At 55.4% G+C, this 16,968-nt stretch overlaps 7 protein-coding genes across 7 annotated transcripts in view; 3 read left to right on the top strand and 4 right to left on the bottom strand.

Annotated features, from left to right (window-relative positions):
* The window catches only part of PTSG_00845 (pyruvate dehydrogenase kinase), a 3,941-nt gene extending 3,882 nt beyond the window's left edge, over positions 1–59 (top strand). Inside the window, exon 9 of the mRNA XM_004998256.1 lies at positions 1–59. This exon is cut by the window's left edge and continues 661 nt beyond it. The gene's annotated coding sequence lies outside the window, so the exon portion shown is untranslated.
* Positions 1–1,294, bottom strand: part of PTSG_00844 (short-chain dehydrogenase/reductase SDR) — a gene marked incomplete at both ends in the record, with an annotated part of 1,328 nt that extends 34 nt beyond the window's left edge. The window contains 2 exons of the mRNA XM_004998255.1: positions 1–32; positions 419–1,294. The exon at positions 1–32 is cut by the window's left edge and continues 34 nt beyond it. Coding sequence (XP_004998312.1) covers positions 1–32; positions 419–1,294 — 908 coding nt within the window. The remainder of the gene's footprint in view (positions 33–418) is intronic.
* A 256-nt stretch (positions 1,295–1,550) lies between these two features.
* On the top strand, positions 1,551–4,180 carry PTSG_00843 (uncharacterized protein). The gene is made up of 5 exons (XM_004998254.1): positions 1,551–2,317; positions 2,607–2,705; positions 2,897–2,953; positions 3,119–3,187; positions 3,386–4,180. The coding sequence occupies exons 1-5, from the start codon at positions 2,048–2,050 to the stop codon at positions 3,866–3,868; spliced, it is 978 nt and encodes a 325-aa protein (XP_004998311.1). The 5' UTR covers positions 1,551–2,047; the 3' UTR covers positions 3,869–4,180.
* On the bottom strand, positions 4,127–5,569 carry PTSG_00842 (import inner membrane translocase subunit Tim9). The gene is made up of 3 exons (XM_004998253.1): positions 5,409–5,569; positions 5,134–5,229; positions 4,127–4,522 (listed from the first exon to the last, which is right to left on the bottom strand). The coding sequence occupies exons 1-3, from the start codon at positions 5,472–5,474 to the stop codon at positions 4,409–4,411; spliced, it is 276 nt and encodes a 91-aa protein (XP_004998310.1). The 5' UTR covers positions 5,475–5,569; the 3' UTR covers positions 4,127–4,408.
* A 9-nt stretch (positions 5,570–5,578) lies between these two features.
* Positions 5,579–7,749, bottom strand: PTSG_00841 (uncharacterized protein). Its single transcript, XM_004998252.1, has 6 exons — positions 7,599–7,749; positions 7,298–7,432; positions 6,974–7,071; positions 6,761–6,817; positions 6,426–6,539; positions 5,579–6,155 (listed from the first exon to the last, which is right to left on the bottom strand). The coding sequence occupies exons 1-6, from the start codon at positions 7,669–7,671 to the stop codon at positions 5,862–5,864; spliced, it is 771 nt and encodes a 256-aa protein (XP_004998309.1). The 5' UTR covers positions 7,672–7,749; the 3' UTR covers positions 5,579–5,861.
* Positions 7,750–7,792: 43 nt separating this feature from the next.
* PTSG_00840 (uncharacterized protein) lies at positions 7,793–11,064 on the top strand. Its single transcript, XM_004998251.1, has 4 exons — positions 7,793–9,882; positions 10,050–10,271; positions 10,387–10,452; positions 10,711–11,064. The coding sequence occupies exons 1-4, from the start codon at positions 8,018–8,020 to the stop codon at positions 10,844–10,846; spliced, it is 2,289 nt and encodes a 762-aa protein (XP_004998308.1). The 5' UTR covers positions 7,793–8,017; the 3' UTR covers positions 10,847–11,064.
* PTSG_00839 (uncharacterized protein) lies at positions 10,996–16,962 on the bottom strand. The gene is made up of 17 exons (XM_004998250.1): positions 16,679–16,962; positions 16,221–16,347; positions 15,936–16,037; positions 15,237–15,596; positions 15,031–15,077; positions 14,770–14,842; positions 14,365–14,541; positions 14,063–14,164; positions 13,801–13,893; positions 13,545–13,616; positions 13,152–13,229; positions 12,939–12,991; positions 12,634–12,751; positions 12,369–12,432; positions 12,108–12,214; positions 11,692–11,853; positions 10,996–11,334 (listed from the first exon to the last, which is right to left on the bottom strand). The coding sequence occupies exons 1-17, from the start codon at positions 16,876–16,878 to the stop codon at positions 11,254–11,256; spliced, it is 2,016 nt and encodes a 671-aa protein (XP_004998307.1). The 5' UTR covers positions 16,879–16,962; the 3' UTR covers positions 10,996–11,253.
* Positions 16,963–16,968: the final 6 nt, after the last annotated feature.

Below are 16,968 nucleotides of genomic sequence, written 5' to 3'. Positions count from 1 at the left end.
TGCAAGGTCAGCGGCGAGTAAGCGTGCAGTTGCTGACAGTAAACAAACGCAATATGGGATGCGATGAGGAAGAGTGCAGGAGAGAACGGAGCTGCAGAGGGAGGAACGTGCGCGGGCGGGGTGGGAATAACTGGCCACGAAGCGCACGTACACAGTCGCAGAGACAAACGAAGTGACGGGCGTAGACACAGACAGGCAGGCATGCATGCATGCATGCAGTCAGGCAGACCGACACACAGACACACAGACACACAGACACACACACACACACACACAGGCACACAGACACACACACACAAAAGCACACACAGAACACACACAAAAGCACACGCAGACATACAGACACACACAGACATACAGACACACACAGACATACAGACACACACACACACACACGGCGTTATGAGCTGTATCCGACCCATGGCAAGAGCTTGCAGTCGTTGCCGTACATGCGTCCGTTCTGGATGTCCTGGCGCGGCGCCGTTGCCAGCCAGACAGGCGTGGCGGCTCCCTCCTCCGGGCTCTTCTTGGTGCTGCTGCCCGTGTAGCTGGCCACCATATCCGTGTCGACAAGGCCGGGCGTGCAGCAAGTGACGAGCAGGTCCTTGTTGTCGCGTGCCCAGATGTGCGTGAGCGCGTTGACGGCGGCCTTGGAAAACCCGTACGCCTGCAGCCACCAGCCAGTGGGCGACGCACACGGCAGGGTCGTGGACGCCTTGGCGCTCTCATCCACGGCCTGTTTGTACTCCGCGCTAAACTCCTCCACGAGCGTGTCCAGCGTGTCTTCGGTCAAGTCGTCGGCAAGCAAGGTAGCCTGTCGGGTCTCGCTTGTCTTCTCCATGTTCATGGGACCCGCACCGGAGGAGACGTTCACCACCCGCGCGTCCTTGGCCAGCAAGGGCCGCATTGCATGGAACACGCGCTGCACGCCGCGCACGTTGACCGCCATGGTCGTGTCGCAGGTGGCAGCGGTTGGAGGGTGCTTGCTCCACGGCAGGTCCAGGGCCACGCCGGCGTTGTTGACGAGGACGTCCAGTGTGACGTCGTGCGCCTTGAAGTAGGCAGCCGCCGCGTCCACGGACGCCTGGTCTGTCACGTCCAGCTGCACGAGGTGCACGCGCTCACGGGCGCTCTCATCCACGCCACTGCTCTTCCATGTTGCCAGGGCCTCTGCTGCGCGCTCGGGGTTGCGTGCGCCCATCCACACCACGTTGTCTTTGGAGCGCTCCACCAATGCCTTGCAGATTGCCAGCCCAATCCCACGGTTCCCGCCAGTCACCAAGCTCACCGTCATCTCCTCTGTGCGTGTCTCTATGTGTCTCTGTGCGTATCTCTGAGCGTGTGTCTGAGCGTATCTCTGAGCGTGTCTCCGTGCGTGTCTCCGTCTGCGTGTGAACGTATGGTGCACCTTTCTTCTGTTGTTCTGTCGTCGTCGTTTGGGTTGTTGTGTCAGTGGAAGAAGTGAAGAACACAACAGCAAGCAAAACAGCTGCGAGCGCAATTAGGTGTGTTTGTAGAATTTCATGTATATTTTAAACCACTTTTCGTGCTCATCCAGCAACCAGCCACTTCCCACCACAACGAACCAAGCACAGCAGGCAGGCGTCCTTCGTCTTCCGCCCATCCAATTTGGTCCGCCACCACCAAGCCACACCACACCCGTACCGCTTTGTCACGCCGCGTACGCAACCAATACGGCGCACAAGCGAGCAACAAGCAAGCGAGTGGGCAAGCAAGGTTGTTTTATTTCTGTGACACACCAGGCCCAAAGCACGGCGCAACACCAGGGGAACAAAAGCAGCTCTCTGCGAACGAGCGAACGAGCGCGCAAATAGACAGACCGTTCTTGTTCATCAAGGCGCACACGCACCACACGCAACCAAGTGCACGAAGCACAAGTGCAGCAGCAACAACAAGGAAGCGAGCAATTGTTCAGGCTCGAACAAGTGTCGGCTTGTTCCCGAACACAACAGATTCGTCGCAAGCGCCACGGAGGCCGCCGTCCCACCCGCAACCATCCACCATTCTCAACCACACGTCGCCAGCCATGGACGCGAATCCAAGCACGGATGACGATGGGTTTTGGGATGAGGAGGCGATTGTGCATCAAACGGCCGACTACCTGCAGGCCATGATGCAGCACAACACCTACTTCCCACCAGAGACCAAGGAGGATCCGCGCCTGTTCCACAACTTTTACCTCACCCGGCCCGTGCCCATCTCCTTGCGGGACTACATCATTCGTATGTGGCGGCTGGCAAAAGTCGGCACGGAGGCCGTCCTCTGCATCCCTTCCTACATTCGCGCCCTCTACCAGGTTAGCTCGTGTGTGTGTGTGTGTGTGTGTGTGTGTGTGTGTGTGTGTGTGTGTGTGTGTGTGTGTGCGTGCGTTGATGTGGGTTGATGTGGGTTGATGTGTGCTGAGTGAGTGTCTGTGTGTATGCGTTGATGTGTTGTGGTAGACTTGTGTGCATCGCAAAGCTCTTTTTTTTTGCGTGCACTGTGGCGCACTACAGCCTCGTTCCATGTGTTCGCTGACAGCTTTGCGCTGCGTTGCTATCTTCACTGCGTGTGTGTGTGTTTGTGTTGACTTGTTCCGTGATCAGACACACAACATGGTCTTTTCCGATAAGTTGGCGCATCGCATCGTCGCCACCTGTCTGCTCATCGCCATGAAGATGTGCAATGATGTCCTCTACACAAACGTACGCGCCGTTTGTGTGTCTGTGTGTGTGTCTGTGTGTGTGTTTGTGTGTGTGTGTGTGTGTGTTTGTGTTTGTGTGTGTCTGTGTGTGCTTGTGTTGATGTGCCGCCTGTCTGCTTGTTGCGTGCCTCTCCTTTGCACATCTCGCCTCACTTCATGCCTTTGTTCGCGTGTGTGCGTGTTGTCCCTCAGCGCCGCTACTCCAAGATCGCAGGCCTCTCCGCGGGCACCATGCTCCTTCTCGAACTCGTGAGTCGCACAACACACACACACACACATGTACACATCCAACACGCTCATGTGCATTCAACACGCGCGCATGTACTCGTTCAACACACAGCTACAGCCTCACGATTGACACACACACATGCAAATGCACACATCTGCACGTGCGGTCCCATCACACGTGCACAGGAGATGCTGAAGCTGCTGGAGAAGAACGCGTGTTTGCCGCCAGCACAGCTCGTTTCCGACAGAAGACATGTGAGGTGTTCGTGTTGGTTGGTGGAGCGATTATGATGCGTTTGGCGGACACGCTGTTTCGCCACACATTCACACACACACACACACACACGCACACACACACACACACACACACACACACACACACACAACACACAACACACACACACACACACACACACACACACACACAACACACAACACGCCTGGCGTGTACAGCTGCAGCGGTTTGTAGCGGGGGAGGTGGCGGCGTGGGAGCAGCCGCCGGAGGTGGACCCATCGTCGTGGGTGCGGGTTGGTCGCGTGGAGCGGTTGGCACTCGAGGCAACGGAGGTGCTGAACAGGCTGTGCAGTGAAGACGAAGAGGAGGATGGTGGTGATGATGGTAGTGGTGTTGATGGTGGTGATGATGGTGAGTATGTTGATGGTGATGATGGTGGTGGTGGTGATGATGATGATCAGCAGAAGCAGAAGCTTGAGAAGGAAAGAGGGGTGAGTGGTGGTGACGGTAGCAATAACGTTGAGAGAGAGATGAATGGCGAGGGTGCAAGGAGCAGTGGTGGTGGTGGTGGTGGTGGTGGTGGTAGCGATGGTGATGATGTTCGTGGTGCTCACGCACCACAACATGACACAGACAGCGCCAACCAACAACACCAGCACCAACACCAACACCAATCAAATCATGACGCACAACATGCCTGAACCACGCACCCTTGTCCTCGCGTGTTGACGTGTTACAACCATCTTGTTGCCCTGTTGTATTTCCTCTCGATTAGCACGTTGTTACAATGTGCACCCTCCATTGTGGAGTACTTCACCTTTGCTTGTGTTATGACGCACATTTGCACTCTCACACGCACGCACGCACGTGTGTTCTGCTGTCAATCAACCCCCTCTGCCCGCTTCCTTGCTTTTCTTGTGCATACCCCCTTGTCCCCTCTTCCAGCTGTTCGATCGAAGCATTGGTTACGGGTGTACTGTTGATCAAACATCACGTAAACGCAGCCAGGCACATGCGCACACACTTAACCGAGTGCACAAGTGCCCACAACACTTTGCATCACATCGCACACGCATGCATCAACATCGACTGAACAAATCAACACACACGCTTTCGATAAGCTGTGGCGCGTTGTTCTCCTGCCACAACGTGATCCATCCATCCGTCCATCCAATCAAACTACTTTGCTTGTTGCTCGCACAAGACTTGGCTGGTTGTCCTTACTTGTCATTGGGGGCTGCTCACATGCCTTGCTGGGCCATGGTCGCCGCGTGTGCTTGTGCCTCCTGGAACCTCTGACCAATACGCTGTGATGCAACGAAGAACTTGCCCACGCAGTTCTCCACACACGATTTCTACAGACGGGCACACACGAGTGCAAAAGAATGAGTGTGTTGCGAGGTGAATGTGTGTGCGTGTGTGTGCGTGTGTGTGCGTGTGTGTGCGTGCGTGCGTGCGTGTGCGTGTGTCGGGTGCGTGCGTGTGCGTGCGTGTGTGTGTGCGCGCTTTTGATAAGGATGAAAAAGAGAGAAAAAAAAGGAGAAGGTAAGAAGTGGACCAGCACAAAAAAGAAGTGGTGGTGGTGTCTTGAAGCGTTCCAAGAGGACATGGCACGGGGAATCAAGCGCAGGCCTCTAGGATAATTGCTCCAAATTGATCTCACAAGAAAGCGAACCATCCGCAGTCACTCGATTAACGACGGGAATGGATTAGTACTTGTTTCAGACGGAAGAAAACAAAACAAGGACGAGAGGGGAAAGGGGTGGGAAGAGAACAAACAGCACAAGTGACAGAGAGCGAAGGAAGCAAAAAGGACGAGAGAAAGGGAGGGGGAGAGAATCGAACCAAGAAGGAAAACCAAGCGCCAAGCGCCTTCGCTGTCAAGGGTGAACCATAATGTGCTTGAGGCATTGAAATCGCATGGAACGCACACACACACACACATGAGCATGGTAGAAACACACACCTGCTGGCCCGTCAGTTTTCTGGACGTGAATTCGTTGCAGCAGGCGTTGAAGCACTGCTCTGTCAGCCGGTTGTACAAGGAGATAAAGTCGGAAACCTGCGACCATTCCAACGATCACGTGCGAGCACAATCACACGGTCGCGTCAATCAAACATAGCATGTTTGTGTGTGTGTGTGTCTCGACAACACTTTCCAAGCCAGAAGCGGAGTATGTGCACCTACCCCCCCCCCCAAACACACACACACGCTTTCTCCCCCTTTTGTCGCAGGCTGACCTGTCGTCGCTGCAGCTGGGCCTCAATCTGGGCACGCTGCTCCGGGGGAAGTTGGTTCAGGTCCATGATGGTATGTGATGGGTGCTGGGGTGGTGCGCTCTGTGATAGGTGAAAATGCTTCCCCCTGCCTGTTGCCTGTTGCACGCGGTTGCGGAAAATTTACTATGTAACTCACAATTTTCAGCAACCCAAAGCAAGCAAGAAAGGCACAGAAAGGATGAAGAAGACATCATGCAAAGCAGGTGTCGAACACACACACACACACACACACACACACACACACACACACACACACACACACAGACGTACGAACAAACACACACACAGACGTACACACACACACACACACAACATACACTTGCTTTATGAACAACGACGTAACACGCAAGCAAGGAGAAGGAGGACGAGGACGAGGACGAGGAAGGGGAGCGCCAACCCCCCCCCCCCGGCTGCTCACACGGCGTTAGTGCGGTGCAGGAGGGAAGACGTGACACCAACAACGGCACCAGCCACAAGCGCGGCGGTGACAACAACGGTGAACAGCGACGGCTGCTCCTTGCCGTTGCCACCGCCATTGCCGGTGCCTTGCCGCCCTTGGTTTTGCTGCGCCTGCTGCGCCTGCTGGCGTGCGGGGAATGATGGGATGCTTTGCGAGGAGCGCCTGAGGTCCTGCTTGAGCGAATCAACAGCAGCCAGCACGCGGTGGGCAACGCGCTCAGAGTATTCTTCCATCTGGTGATACACATGCTGCAAGGAACATGCGCGCGCGCGCGTGTGTGTGTGTGCGTGCGTGCGTGCGTGCGTGCGTGTGTGTGTGTGAGGGAAGGAAGAATGTGTACGAGCAGAGAACGTACAATGCGTGATCATGCATCTGCATAATCAGTGCATGGAGGGCAGTGGACAGACCAGCGTCCAGCGCAAGAAACGTCACCACCACTGCCGCAGATGCAAGACACTAACACAGCTGCACCACCATTCAGTGCGGCAGACGCACGACATTGCATCTCGCGCGCATACCTGGGCCTCGTGGGTGATGGGTCGGACAATGCGATCAATGTGCGACGCATGCGGGTGCAGGTCCTCGTGCGCGGCGCTGAGCTCATCTGTCACGTGCGACAGCTGGCTGCCGGCCTACGGTAGTGGCAGCAGCACAGGGAGAGCGTGAGCGCACACTGGCTACTTGGCAGTGGAAACCCTGCGCAGACAGCATTGTGTGCAAGAACAAGAAGCAATAGAAGGGGAAGGAAGGAAGGAAGGAAGGAAGGAAGGAAGGAAGGAAGAACAGTGACGAAACAACAACAACTTAAACAACTCAAACAACAACAACTTCAACAAAGCCAAAACTACTTTACCTGACGCAACAGGAACGCTGTCGTCGCCTTTGTCATCTTGTCATCACCTTCGCTCACCTAGCGTGCATGCATGCAAACAGAATGCAAGATCGCAGTTTTGGAGGTGCATGAGGTTGTGCTGAAGTGCATGTCCCATAGATAGGCACCAGCACACAACCACAAATAACATCAAGCGACAGTTCTGCGGGGACACACACACACATATGCACGCACTTGGTGGGCATATTCGAGGGAATGGCGAAGGTTGAGCGTGAGCTGCTCCAGGTGATCGAAAAGCGTGCGCGTCCCGCCAAGGTTTGCAGTAAACCACTCTGACGTGTTGAAAAGAGGAAGGGGCAGGGAGATAGAAGAAATGCAGAACATGGTTATCAAGCAGCAACGCGGGCAAGTGATGTGTACGCGTGAAAAAGCAAACATCAGCAGTGAACAACATCAACAACTCACAACTCAACCATCAACTCAACCATCAAATCAACCACCAACTCAAACACCAACCACAACTCAACCATCAACTCAAACAACACCAACTGAACGCACGGGCGAGCTCGGTCGTGTCGATGTAGCCGTTGCCGTCCGTGTCAATGCGTCCAAAGAGCTCCTTCATCTCCTCTTCTCCCAGGCTCTCATCATCGAAGAAAGCCACAAACTCGTCGTACGACAAGCGGCCATCATCTGCGTGCACCACGTTCGACAAACAGACAACCAACACACACGCCAATGACACGTCAAGATGAGAAACTCAATCCCACCTCCACCACAACACACGTGCGATCAAGCACACGTATTCAAGCAACACCGCTTCACCAACACAGCACACAACGTGCAAGGGCCATCGCACCGTTTTTGTCTGCCCTTCTGAACATGTCCTCCAGCAGAGCATGAGGCCCATCGTGTGCTGCTTGCTCGGCCATGGTTGTTGTTTGTTGTCGCTTGCTTGGTTGCTTGCTGCTGCTTGTTGTTGTCGTCAGTGTTGCTTTTGTTTGTGGTCGTTGTGGATAAATGGTACAAGATTTCAATCAATTTTCATGCGAAGGTTTGCGCGCTGGCGCCGCTGGTTTGAGTTGTTGTTGTGTGTGAACGAGCGAGTGTCAAACAACCACCGCAGACTCAGCCGCACCGCCAGCCACCACCAGCCACCACCAGCCACAACCTCCCTGTTCCTGCTTCCATCCCCCCAACACCCTGCCTCACTCCCTCCGCCCACGCCACACCCAAACACACCCTCCCTCACACCGTGTTGGCTTGTCGACATCAGACATGGCAGAGTCGACGAGGATGAATGAGGAAGGGCTGTTTGTGCTGGAGGTGGTGTGTGCGGATGTGAAGGTGGACGTGAGTGCACTGCAGGCCCCGTTGCGCGCCCCGCGGTTGTCGGTGCAGCTGCTCGACTATCCGCCTCTGATCCTCCCAGCACAGCGACGTGCACCAGCCACAAGCACAAGCAACACCGACGCCAACACCGACACCGGCCGCGGTGGCAGTGGTGGCAACAATGCTGCTGTAGATGCTGCTGGGGCGACGGAGCGCCTCGTGTTCGCAGAGGGCGCATCGGCCCTGTTCAAGGAGCAGCCTGCCAGGTTCACAAAGGCGCTGCAAGGCGCTCCCCTCTATATCATGCTCTTGGACATCCCACAGGCACCCTCCACAGGCAGTGGACTGGTGCATGTCGCTGGCGTTGCGCTCGACTTGAGGGGATGGAAGAACGACACGCAACGCCTGCATGGCTTCGTGCCCGTGGTCATGCACGACGTCTTTGGAACACAGGTGGCCACAACAACCCTCAAGCTGTCCATCAGCGCGCTTGGCCCAGAAATCCTGCGGCACATGGACCCAAGCAGCCTGCGCCTGCAGTCGGCCGACCGGAGGCAGGACGACCTAGTTCGCATGCACCGCGACAGAGTCTTCCACTCGGCACCCACCACAAACGTGCACCTCCAGGCCGATAACAACGTGAAGAACACCAATGCCACACATGACACACCCGGGCACAGCGGGATTGGTGGCATGAGCGGCGTTGACGAAGAAGCAGATACGATGGCGGCATCAGGGCATGAGCCACAACTCGTCGTGTATCGTGGCGCGTCCACGGGCGCTGGTCAGCGCCTCACTCGCGTCGGCTACGTCACGTCTGCACTGTCGGCGCGCAGACACCGCGGGCCAAAGGCAAACAAGAGCTACCCACCCCCGCTCCGCTTTGAACACCAGCCGCAACCACAGTTTCCGCCACACGAGACAGAGGCCAAAGACCAGACAGAGCACAAGCAACAACAACAACAACAACAACAACAACAACAACAACAACAACAACAACAACAACAACAACAACAACAACAACAACAAGAGGAGCTGCGTGTGCACGAGTCCCTGATGAGCCTGCCCGATTTCGACGGGAGCGGGTCGCTCATATCGCCGCTGATCACAACAGCGGACATGGCGGCCGACCCTGCGTTTGGGGGCATGGCAGCGCTGCAGGAAGAGGATGAAGATGAGGACGAAGAAGACGAAGACGAGGAACAGGAGAAACAGGGCAGCGGTGGCACTCGTGCTGACAACACCCATGGAGGTGACGCATACACTGGCACTGATGAGAGCGAGAGCGAGGGGTACGGCGATGAACAAGAGACAGGCGCCAAGTCAGTGGCGGTGGAGGAAGGAGCAGAGGATTATGAAGAGAGCTTTGAGTCTGCCAGCCAATCACCAGTGTCGGAGGGAGGTGAGACGACGAGCGGAAGTGCTGGTAATAATAGCAGTGGCGAGAGAAGCGTGTTTGCAACTGGTGAAGAGAGCGAACACATGCAGGATCGGCACCAGCAGCGGCGGCGGCGGCGACACACGCGCGAATCACAGCAGCACGGCGCTGATCACAGCAGTGGAAGCAGCGGGGGCAGTGGTGCCGACAGCGATGCGGAGAACGTGCGTGAAGGCGATCGGCCGTACACACACGCGCGGCGCGAGTCATCACGCTCAAGCACGCGCACGCGAGATGAGGAAGCAAGACGCGTGCTCAGCTCTCGGGAGAGCGCTGGGCCAGAAGGAGAGGTGGTTGGAGGCATGCATCGTGTGGTCAGCGCAACAACGCCAGCAGACCTCTCAGAGACACTTGGCGACAGTTTCCGCGACAGGTGCGTCGGACATATGTGTGTGTGCGTGTGTGTGTGCGCGCGCGTTTGTGTACATGTGTGTGTGTGTGTGTGTGTGCCACAGTGCAGTTGCGCCTCGAAGGTTGTTGCGAATCTCATGCTGAAACACACACGCACATACATGCACACATACACGCGCCAACCACTAGGCCGACATCAGCGACGAATGCAGCCGACTTTGATCGGGCAGCGATGTGGGAGCACATGTTGACGCAGCAGAACGAGCAAGAGGAACAAGAAGAGGAGGGGCAGGGTGCTTCAGACACCTATGATGATCATGATGATGATGATGATGATGATGATGATGATGATGATGAGGAGGAGGAGAAGGACGAAGAGGAAGAAGTCTCTGCCGTGTCTGCAGCTCCAAGGTACGCACGTGTATGAATAACACTGGCAACGAAGTGGCACATACTTGTGCTGTATTGTGCGAACACTGGGCTCACCTGCACCTGCTGCTGTGTGTGCTTGCTCGTTCGTTCACAGGCCGACACAGTCGCGGCCGCAATACGATGATGAGCAGCCCTGGGGTGAATCCATCGTCGCTGACAGGTGTGCACACGCGAAGAGGTCCTGGCATGAGATGCGCTCACTGGTCATTGGCTTTGCACCATCTCACTTGCACGCTGACACACAGAAACACGCTCACCCTCATACACACACACACACACAAAACACACACACACACACCCTCTATCACACACACACACACACACACACACACACACACACACACACACACAAAACAAACACACCCTCACACACACCACGCAACACGACACACGACACACAACACAACACAACATGCAGTCTGGAAGTGACAGCAAGAGCAGCGCCCGCGTCTCCACCGCCAGCGGCGACAACAGCGGCGTCGACATCGACTAAACTGAGCATTCTCGAACGCATTCGGCTCGCGCGCCAGAGCTTAAACGTCAGCAAGGACTGAAGCGTGCGGGAGTGCTGTGACTGTGAGCTTCTTGTTGTATATGCGTACGACCATGGCTGCGTATTCACGCTTGTGTGTTGAAAGTGTGGAAGTGTGCACCATGTTATCCCTCTGCTTCGCCGGCCCACATGCGCTTCCTCATCCTGAGATGGAAAGCATGAACACTGTATTCACTGCTACATGAGCGCCAACGCCGCACACGCGTGAAATCGACCAGAGAAGCAACTGCACGCACCACTCATCATTCATCATGGCCACAGCAGGAGTGAAGAGTACATTGGTAGAGCATCAACATTCAACATCCAACCACACCACACAAAACCTCAATTGCATCAAACATCAGCAGAAGCGAAATCATCACCACATCCCTGTTGAACATTGTCATCATGCTGAAGACATGGGTCGCATCACAGCTTGCTCTGTCCGCCAAAGATGCGACGCGTTGTCTGCATGAGCGGGAGCAGGTGCTGCTCAACAGCGGGCGACACCTGCGATGGATGGAAGCGAGGGTGGAGAGGAGGGAGAAACGAACGGGTGAGGGGCGCGTAGCGTGTGCTGGCATGTGCAGGTTGAGACAACGATGAACGAATGATACACAGTGATGATTCACAACGAGCCTCAAGGCCACAACAACTGATGTACACAAGCACAAAGCACACACACATGCATACACAAAGCACGTACACATACACACAAAAGACACACAGGCACACACACATACACAAGACACACGCGCACACACATACACAAGACACACGCACACACACACACATGCGCGCGCACACACACACAAAAGACAGACGCGCACGCGCACACACACACACAAGACACACACGCAACACCACCTCGTGCTGGTTCATGGGCTCCTTCTGCGCGTATTCATAGAGCGCCTCGTACACGCGCCCGTCAGCGCGACCGAGGGCGGAGTTGAGGAAAAAGTCCGAGAGATCAAACGCATCGACAAGAGCAACGGCGTTGCGTCGGATCACAGTCCGCTCATCCTCGGCCTGCACCGCAGACGGAGTGGGTGGCGCATGTGTTGGTGGCACGTGAATGATGTGAAGATGATGATCTGCAGATGATTATTGCAGCAGCAGCGATGTGAAAGCAACTCGAACGCACACGCCACATACACTTAACGCGCGCACACACAAACATCACACACACACACACATCACGCATCAAACACTCACACACATACACATACACATACACATACACATACACATACACATACACATACACACACACGACCGCGCACCGCTTGCTTCATGTTGGCGATGGCTTGGCGCGTGAGCACATCTGTCTCGACGACGTCGTAGGAAGCGAGACGAAGGCCGTAGAACCGGGTCAGCGACACCAGCACACCTGACGATGACAATTGCCAGGCGCGATGGTGGTGGTAAATGGTGGGTGGGGCGCTGAAAAAGAATGAAGACCAGTTGGAGGCGGGAAGAGAATGAAGAAGCGCTTGAGGTGGGAACAAAAGGAAACAGCACGAGACATGCGTGCATGGACTGACCGTGTGTCTTGTCATCGAGGTGAGCAGCACGAACGCCTTCCAGCAGATAGTTGAACACCATGATCTGATACATGACATTGGGTACGAGCAATGAAATGAAGTGGCGGTGGTGACGAAAGCATTACATGTGCGCTCAATTCTCGAACAACAAGCAACGCCCCGCACATCAAGAGTCGTCACAAATGAACGTAAACGCAGACATGCACACACACATGCACAGAAAGGTTCGGAATTTCAGCAACACCGCTGCCGCCCAAAGACTCACCCTGCAGTGTGCCTGTGCAGCCTTCATGAGGACGGGAGCACACGCGTTCCAGGCGCGCCCGCTCGTAGCGTACCGCTGCTGCGCAGAGATGAGCGCCCCGTGCGCCTCCATGATGCGGCTGATTCGCGGTGCCGATGGTGGTGATTTGGCAGTTTGAGGAATGGAAGCATGAGGGCGTGTGAGACACAGTGTGTGTGTGTGTGTGTGTGACACAGTGTGTGTGTGTGTGTGTGTGTGTGTGTGTGTGTGTGTGTGTGTGTGTGTGTGTGTGTGTGGTGTTCGTTCACAGTGCGCAAGACACTCACACGACGGCGATTGCGCGAAGAATGAGGAGAAGATTGTCCAGATTCTTGACACCCTGTCAATGGCAACGGCAACGCAGCCATGTGATGTGATGTGAACATACAATGACATGATGCAGTCACGCATGTGCGATTGCATGCGTGTATCTTGGCGCACATGCCCACACGCAAACGTTTCAAGACAACCACATGTAATATGAACCCAAAGTTGCGTACGTGTGTTGACGTGAGCTTGCGGGCTGCCGCTGCCAGTGAGCGATCACCAAGATAGGCCAGATCAGAGGGCACGGGATCCTTTGCGGTGGAGAGTTGGTTGGTGGCAAGGAATGTGTGTGTGTGTGTGTGTGTTGTGTGGGGTGTAAGTGAATGAGTTGTGCGTGCGTGAGAGTTACGTGTGTGAGTTGTGCGGGGGTGTGAGAGTTACGTGTGTGTGTTTTGCGTGTGTGAGAGTTACGTGTGTGTGTGTGTTGAGTGCTTTGTGGGTGGGTTGATGTATCAAGGTTCATGGTACTACGTGGTGGTTTCCAAAGCTGAGGCCATAAGTTGCACAGCTCTGATGCAGGTAAAACATGAATGGAGGCACGCCCGACACGACGGAAGCGGCCTCACCTTCTGCTCGATGGCGGCGACCATCTTCAGGAGATAGCGCGCACACTGCAGATACATGACGACATTCTCGCCCTGTTGCAAGGCAGCGAGAGGGAAGAGCAAGTCGAGGAGAGCGGAAAACGATAAGGGATGTCACAGCAGCGACAGTGTCAGCAGCGAGTTGGTTGAGCGAGCAAAGACAAGCGCTCGCGCACACACACACACACACATACACACACACACACGCACACACACACACACGCACACACACGCACACCTCGTATGTGCATGCAGGGACGTAATCTGTGTAGAGATCGGGAAGGCCACTGAACTTGCTGTAGCCGTGGCCGCCACAGCACCGCCTGCACGCCTGCACACGACAATGACAACAGCATGGCGGTGGCGAGGCGATGATGGAGGTGGTGGTGATGGGATAGAACCCCGCATGTTCACACACACATGCAAACACACACACAGAGACACGCACACACACGCACGCACGCACCCTCGCACACACATACTCACTCACTCACACACACCTCGATGCCCTCAGAGGTGATGGTTGAGCAGTAGGCCTTGAGACCGGAGGTGGTGCCGTGGGTGTAGCTCAGCAGACTCAAATCGTTGGACGAGAGGGACGCCTACGGTGCGTGATGTGGCCGAAGCAGTGAGCAGCACGCTGGCTGTTGTGCTGTATGTATGTGTGTGTGTGCAGAGGAACCTGGCCAGCTAGGAAACCAAGCAAAGGAACAGAAGAGCAAGGAACAAGCAAACAAGCAAGCAAGCAAAGCGATCAAACGCACAATCAAACGAACGAGCGGATCACAGCAGCAGCAGCGACCTGAAGACGGTGGTAGAGGTCTGAGAGGATGCGTCCTGCAAAGTGGAATGCAAACGCCGCACCAAGCAGCTCAAACAGTGTCTCCTGCTGCACGGTGTAGTCGAGGATCTTGGACTCGGTCGTGTCCGTCTCGTCCATCAGCGACTGGCGGCGGACGGCGCCGTAGCGCACAGCAATCTGTTGAGGCAACGGCAGTGGTGATGGCAGTGGGAAGGTGAAGGTGGCGGTCGTCGTCATTGTTGTGAGACAGAAAAGTGATCGAGAACAAGGAAGCGGAGAGGCTGCAAAATGACAGTGGAAGAACACACACAAACACACACATACACATATACACATACACATGCACATGCACACGCATACACATACACTACACACACACATACATATACACATACACAATCTCACCGTTGTTGCTGCCTTGAGGTGGAGGGCTGCGTCCATGATCATGTGACTTCGCACAAAGATCATCGTCCCATAGCTGCAGTGTCAGCGCGGAGACGTTGAGTGCGCACATGCGTAAGCGAATGAGTGGGTGAGCGTGAGTGAGAGAGTGTGAGAGAGTGTAGTGTGAGTGAGTGTGTGTGTGTGTGTGTGCTGTCGGTGTGTGAATACTTCTCTCTCTCGCTCCCCCTCCGTATCGTGGCTGTACATTCACTCGTGCCCAACCTGAGTTTGGTGTTGAGGGGCTTGGAGTAAGAGCCATCCACAGCAACCTGCAGGCCATCACGATTAAGACTGGATGAGCATCATATTGGTGATGCAATATGTCGCACGCACACACACACACACACACGCACAGATACATGTGCACAGATACATGTGCACACACACACATACATCACGACGAAAGCACACGCACGCATGACGCTTGCCTTTGCATAGCGGGAGAGGAGGTGTGCACGAGGGATGGCCACGGAATCGAAGCGGAGGAAGCCATTGTCCATGCTGTCGTAGCCAAACTTTGGTCCAATATCACCCACGGTGATGCCCTTGAGTGGGCGGTGCGTGTCCAGATCGCGAATCTGCACAATGAACGCGTGTGTGCCGTAGTCCCTGCCTTTGGTAATGAGTCGCGCCATCACCACGCAGTGCGTCGCTGTCTTGCCGAGTGACCCCGGCCACCACTTGGTCGACGTCAGCGTCGGGCTGTTGAGGATGAACGATTCGGTAGCCGGGTCGTACGTTGCCGTTGTCTCCAGCCCGCGCAGGAACGTGCCGTGCCCAAGCTCCGTCTGGCATTGTTGGTGGTGGCGGTGTGATGTGGTGTGCATTGCATGTAAGAAAGCGCGCGTGCGCGCGCGCGCGCGCGCGTGTGTGTGTGTGTGTGTGTGTGTGTGTGTGTGTGTGTGTGTGTGTGTGTGTGTGTGTGCGTTGCGTGTACGCAAGTGAAAGAGAGCGTGTGTGTGTGTGTGTGTGCGTGTGTGCGTGTGTGTGTTGTGTATGTGTGTGTGTGTGTGTGTGTCGACTTGCACTGCGTTGTGTTTGTACCATTGTGCCACAAATGACCCACGCCAATGTGAACAGAGCTCTGTAACAGTTGTGACAAGTAGAATCAAGTCACCCCTAATCACCTGAGCATATGTGCCGACAATCTGCATGGTTTCTGCGAGCGGAAGCCACTTGGCCTGCTGCTCCTTTGTCCCTTGCCCTTTGATGCAAGGAATGAACATGGCCTGCCAGCAGATTTGTGATTACACCACAGAGCACGCGCGGCAGAATGAGAGACCCACGCTTGTGTGTGGGCAAGAAAACAATAAAGTCGAGTGGGAAGAAACCACCTTCTCACTTGGGCAAGAAGGCGCGTGGCATTGTGGGTCTCCCAGTATCAAACCGCACGGGAAGCATGCGCACATTACCCAGTGGAGCCCGACAGGCAGCTGTTCCCGGATACAGCGGCGAGCATAGATGGCGTCCTGGTCCTTCCACCCGTGCATGCGCACCAGCTGTACGAACCGCACGGTCTTTTCAAGCGCCCGCTCATACCTAAGGCGCCACCACGCAATGTAGGAAAGGAGAGGGTGATGTTGCGTGTGTGAGTACGTGTGTGAGTTGCAGGGGCCACAAAGATTGCACGCAGCGATGGAGAACGCACGCAGCGATGGAGAACGCACGCAGCGATGGAGAATGCACACAGCGGCAGTGAGAGCAGTTTACAGCGGTGGGTAGTCCACACAGTGATGAGGAGTGCAAAACAATGATGGGGAGTGCAAAACAGTGATGGGGAGTGCAAAACAGGAATGACGGGAACTGTTACGTGGTGGATAATTCATGTACACTGCCTTCACGATGCCACAGAGCAAGCGCTGTCACTGACCTGCGAGTGCGATCACAGAAGTAGTAGTCGTCCACGCTCATGACTTCGTCTGCTTCGATGACCCGGCGAATCTGCCTGCGCTTCTCCACAACCTCTGGCGATCCAGCGAGGAGAGCCATCACAGCATCCACATCCATCTCTGCCCCTTTCCTTTCCTCATCCAGTGGGCCCCTTCCGCCCACACCAACACTGCCATCCATCGTCGCTTGCTTTGCTTCTCGCTTCTTGCCTCGTTTGTGCTCTCCTCCACACACGCAACAACAGTGGTCCTGTGTGCGGAAAATTACAGA

Source organism: Salpingoeca rosetta (assembly GCF_000188695.1).
Source record: "Salpingoeca rosetta unplaced genomic scaffold supercont1.2, whole genome shotgun sequence".
NCBI classification, from domain to species: domain Eukaryota; class Choanoflagellata; order Craspedida; family Salpingoecidae; genus Salpingoeca; species Salpingoeca rosetta.
This window is presented reverse-complemented; position numbering and strand designations above follow the sequence as displayed.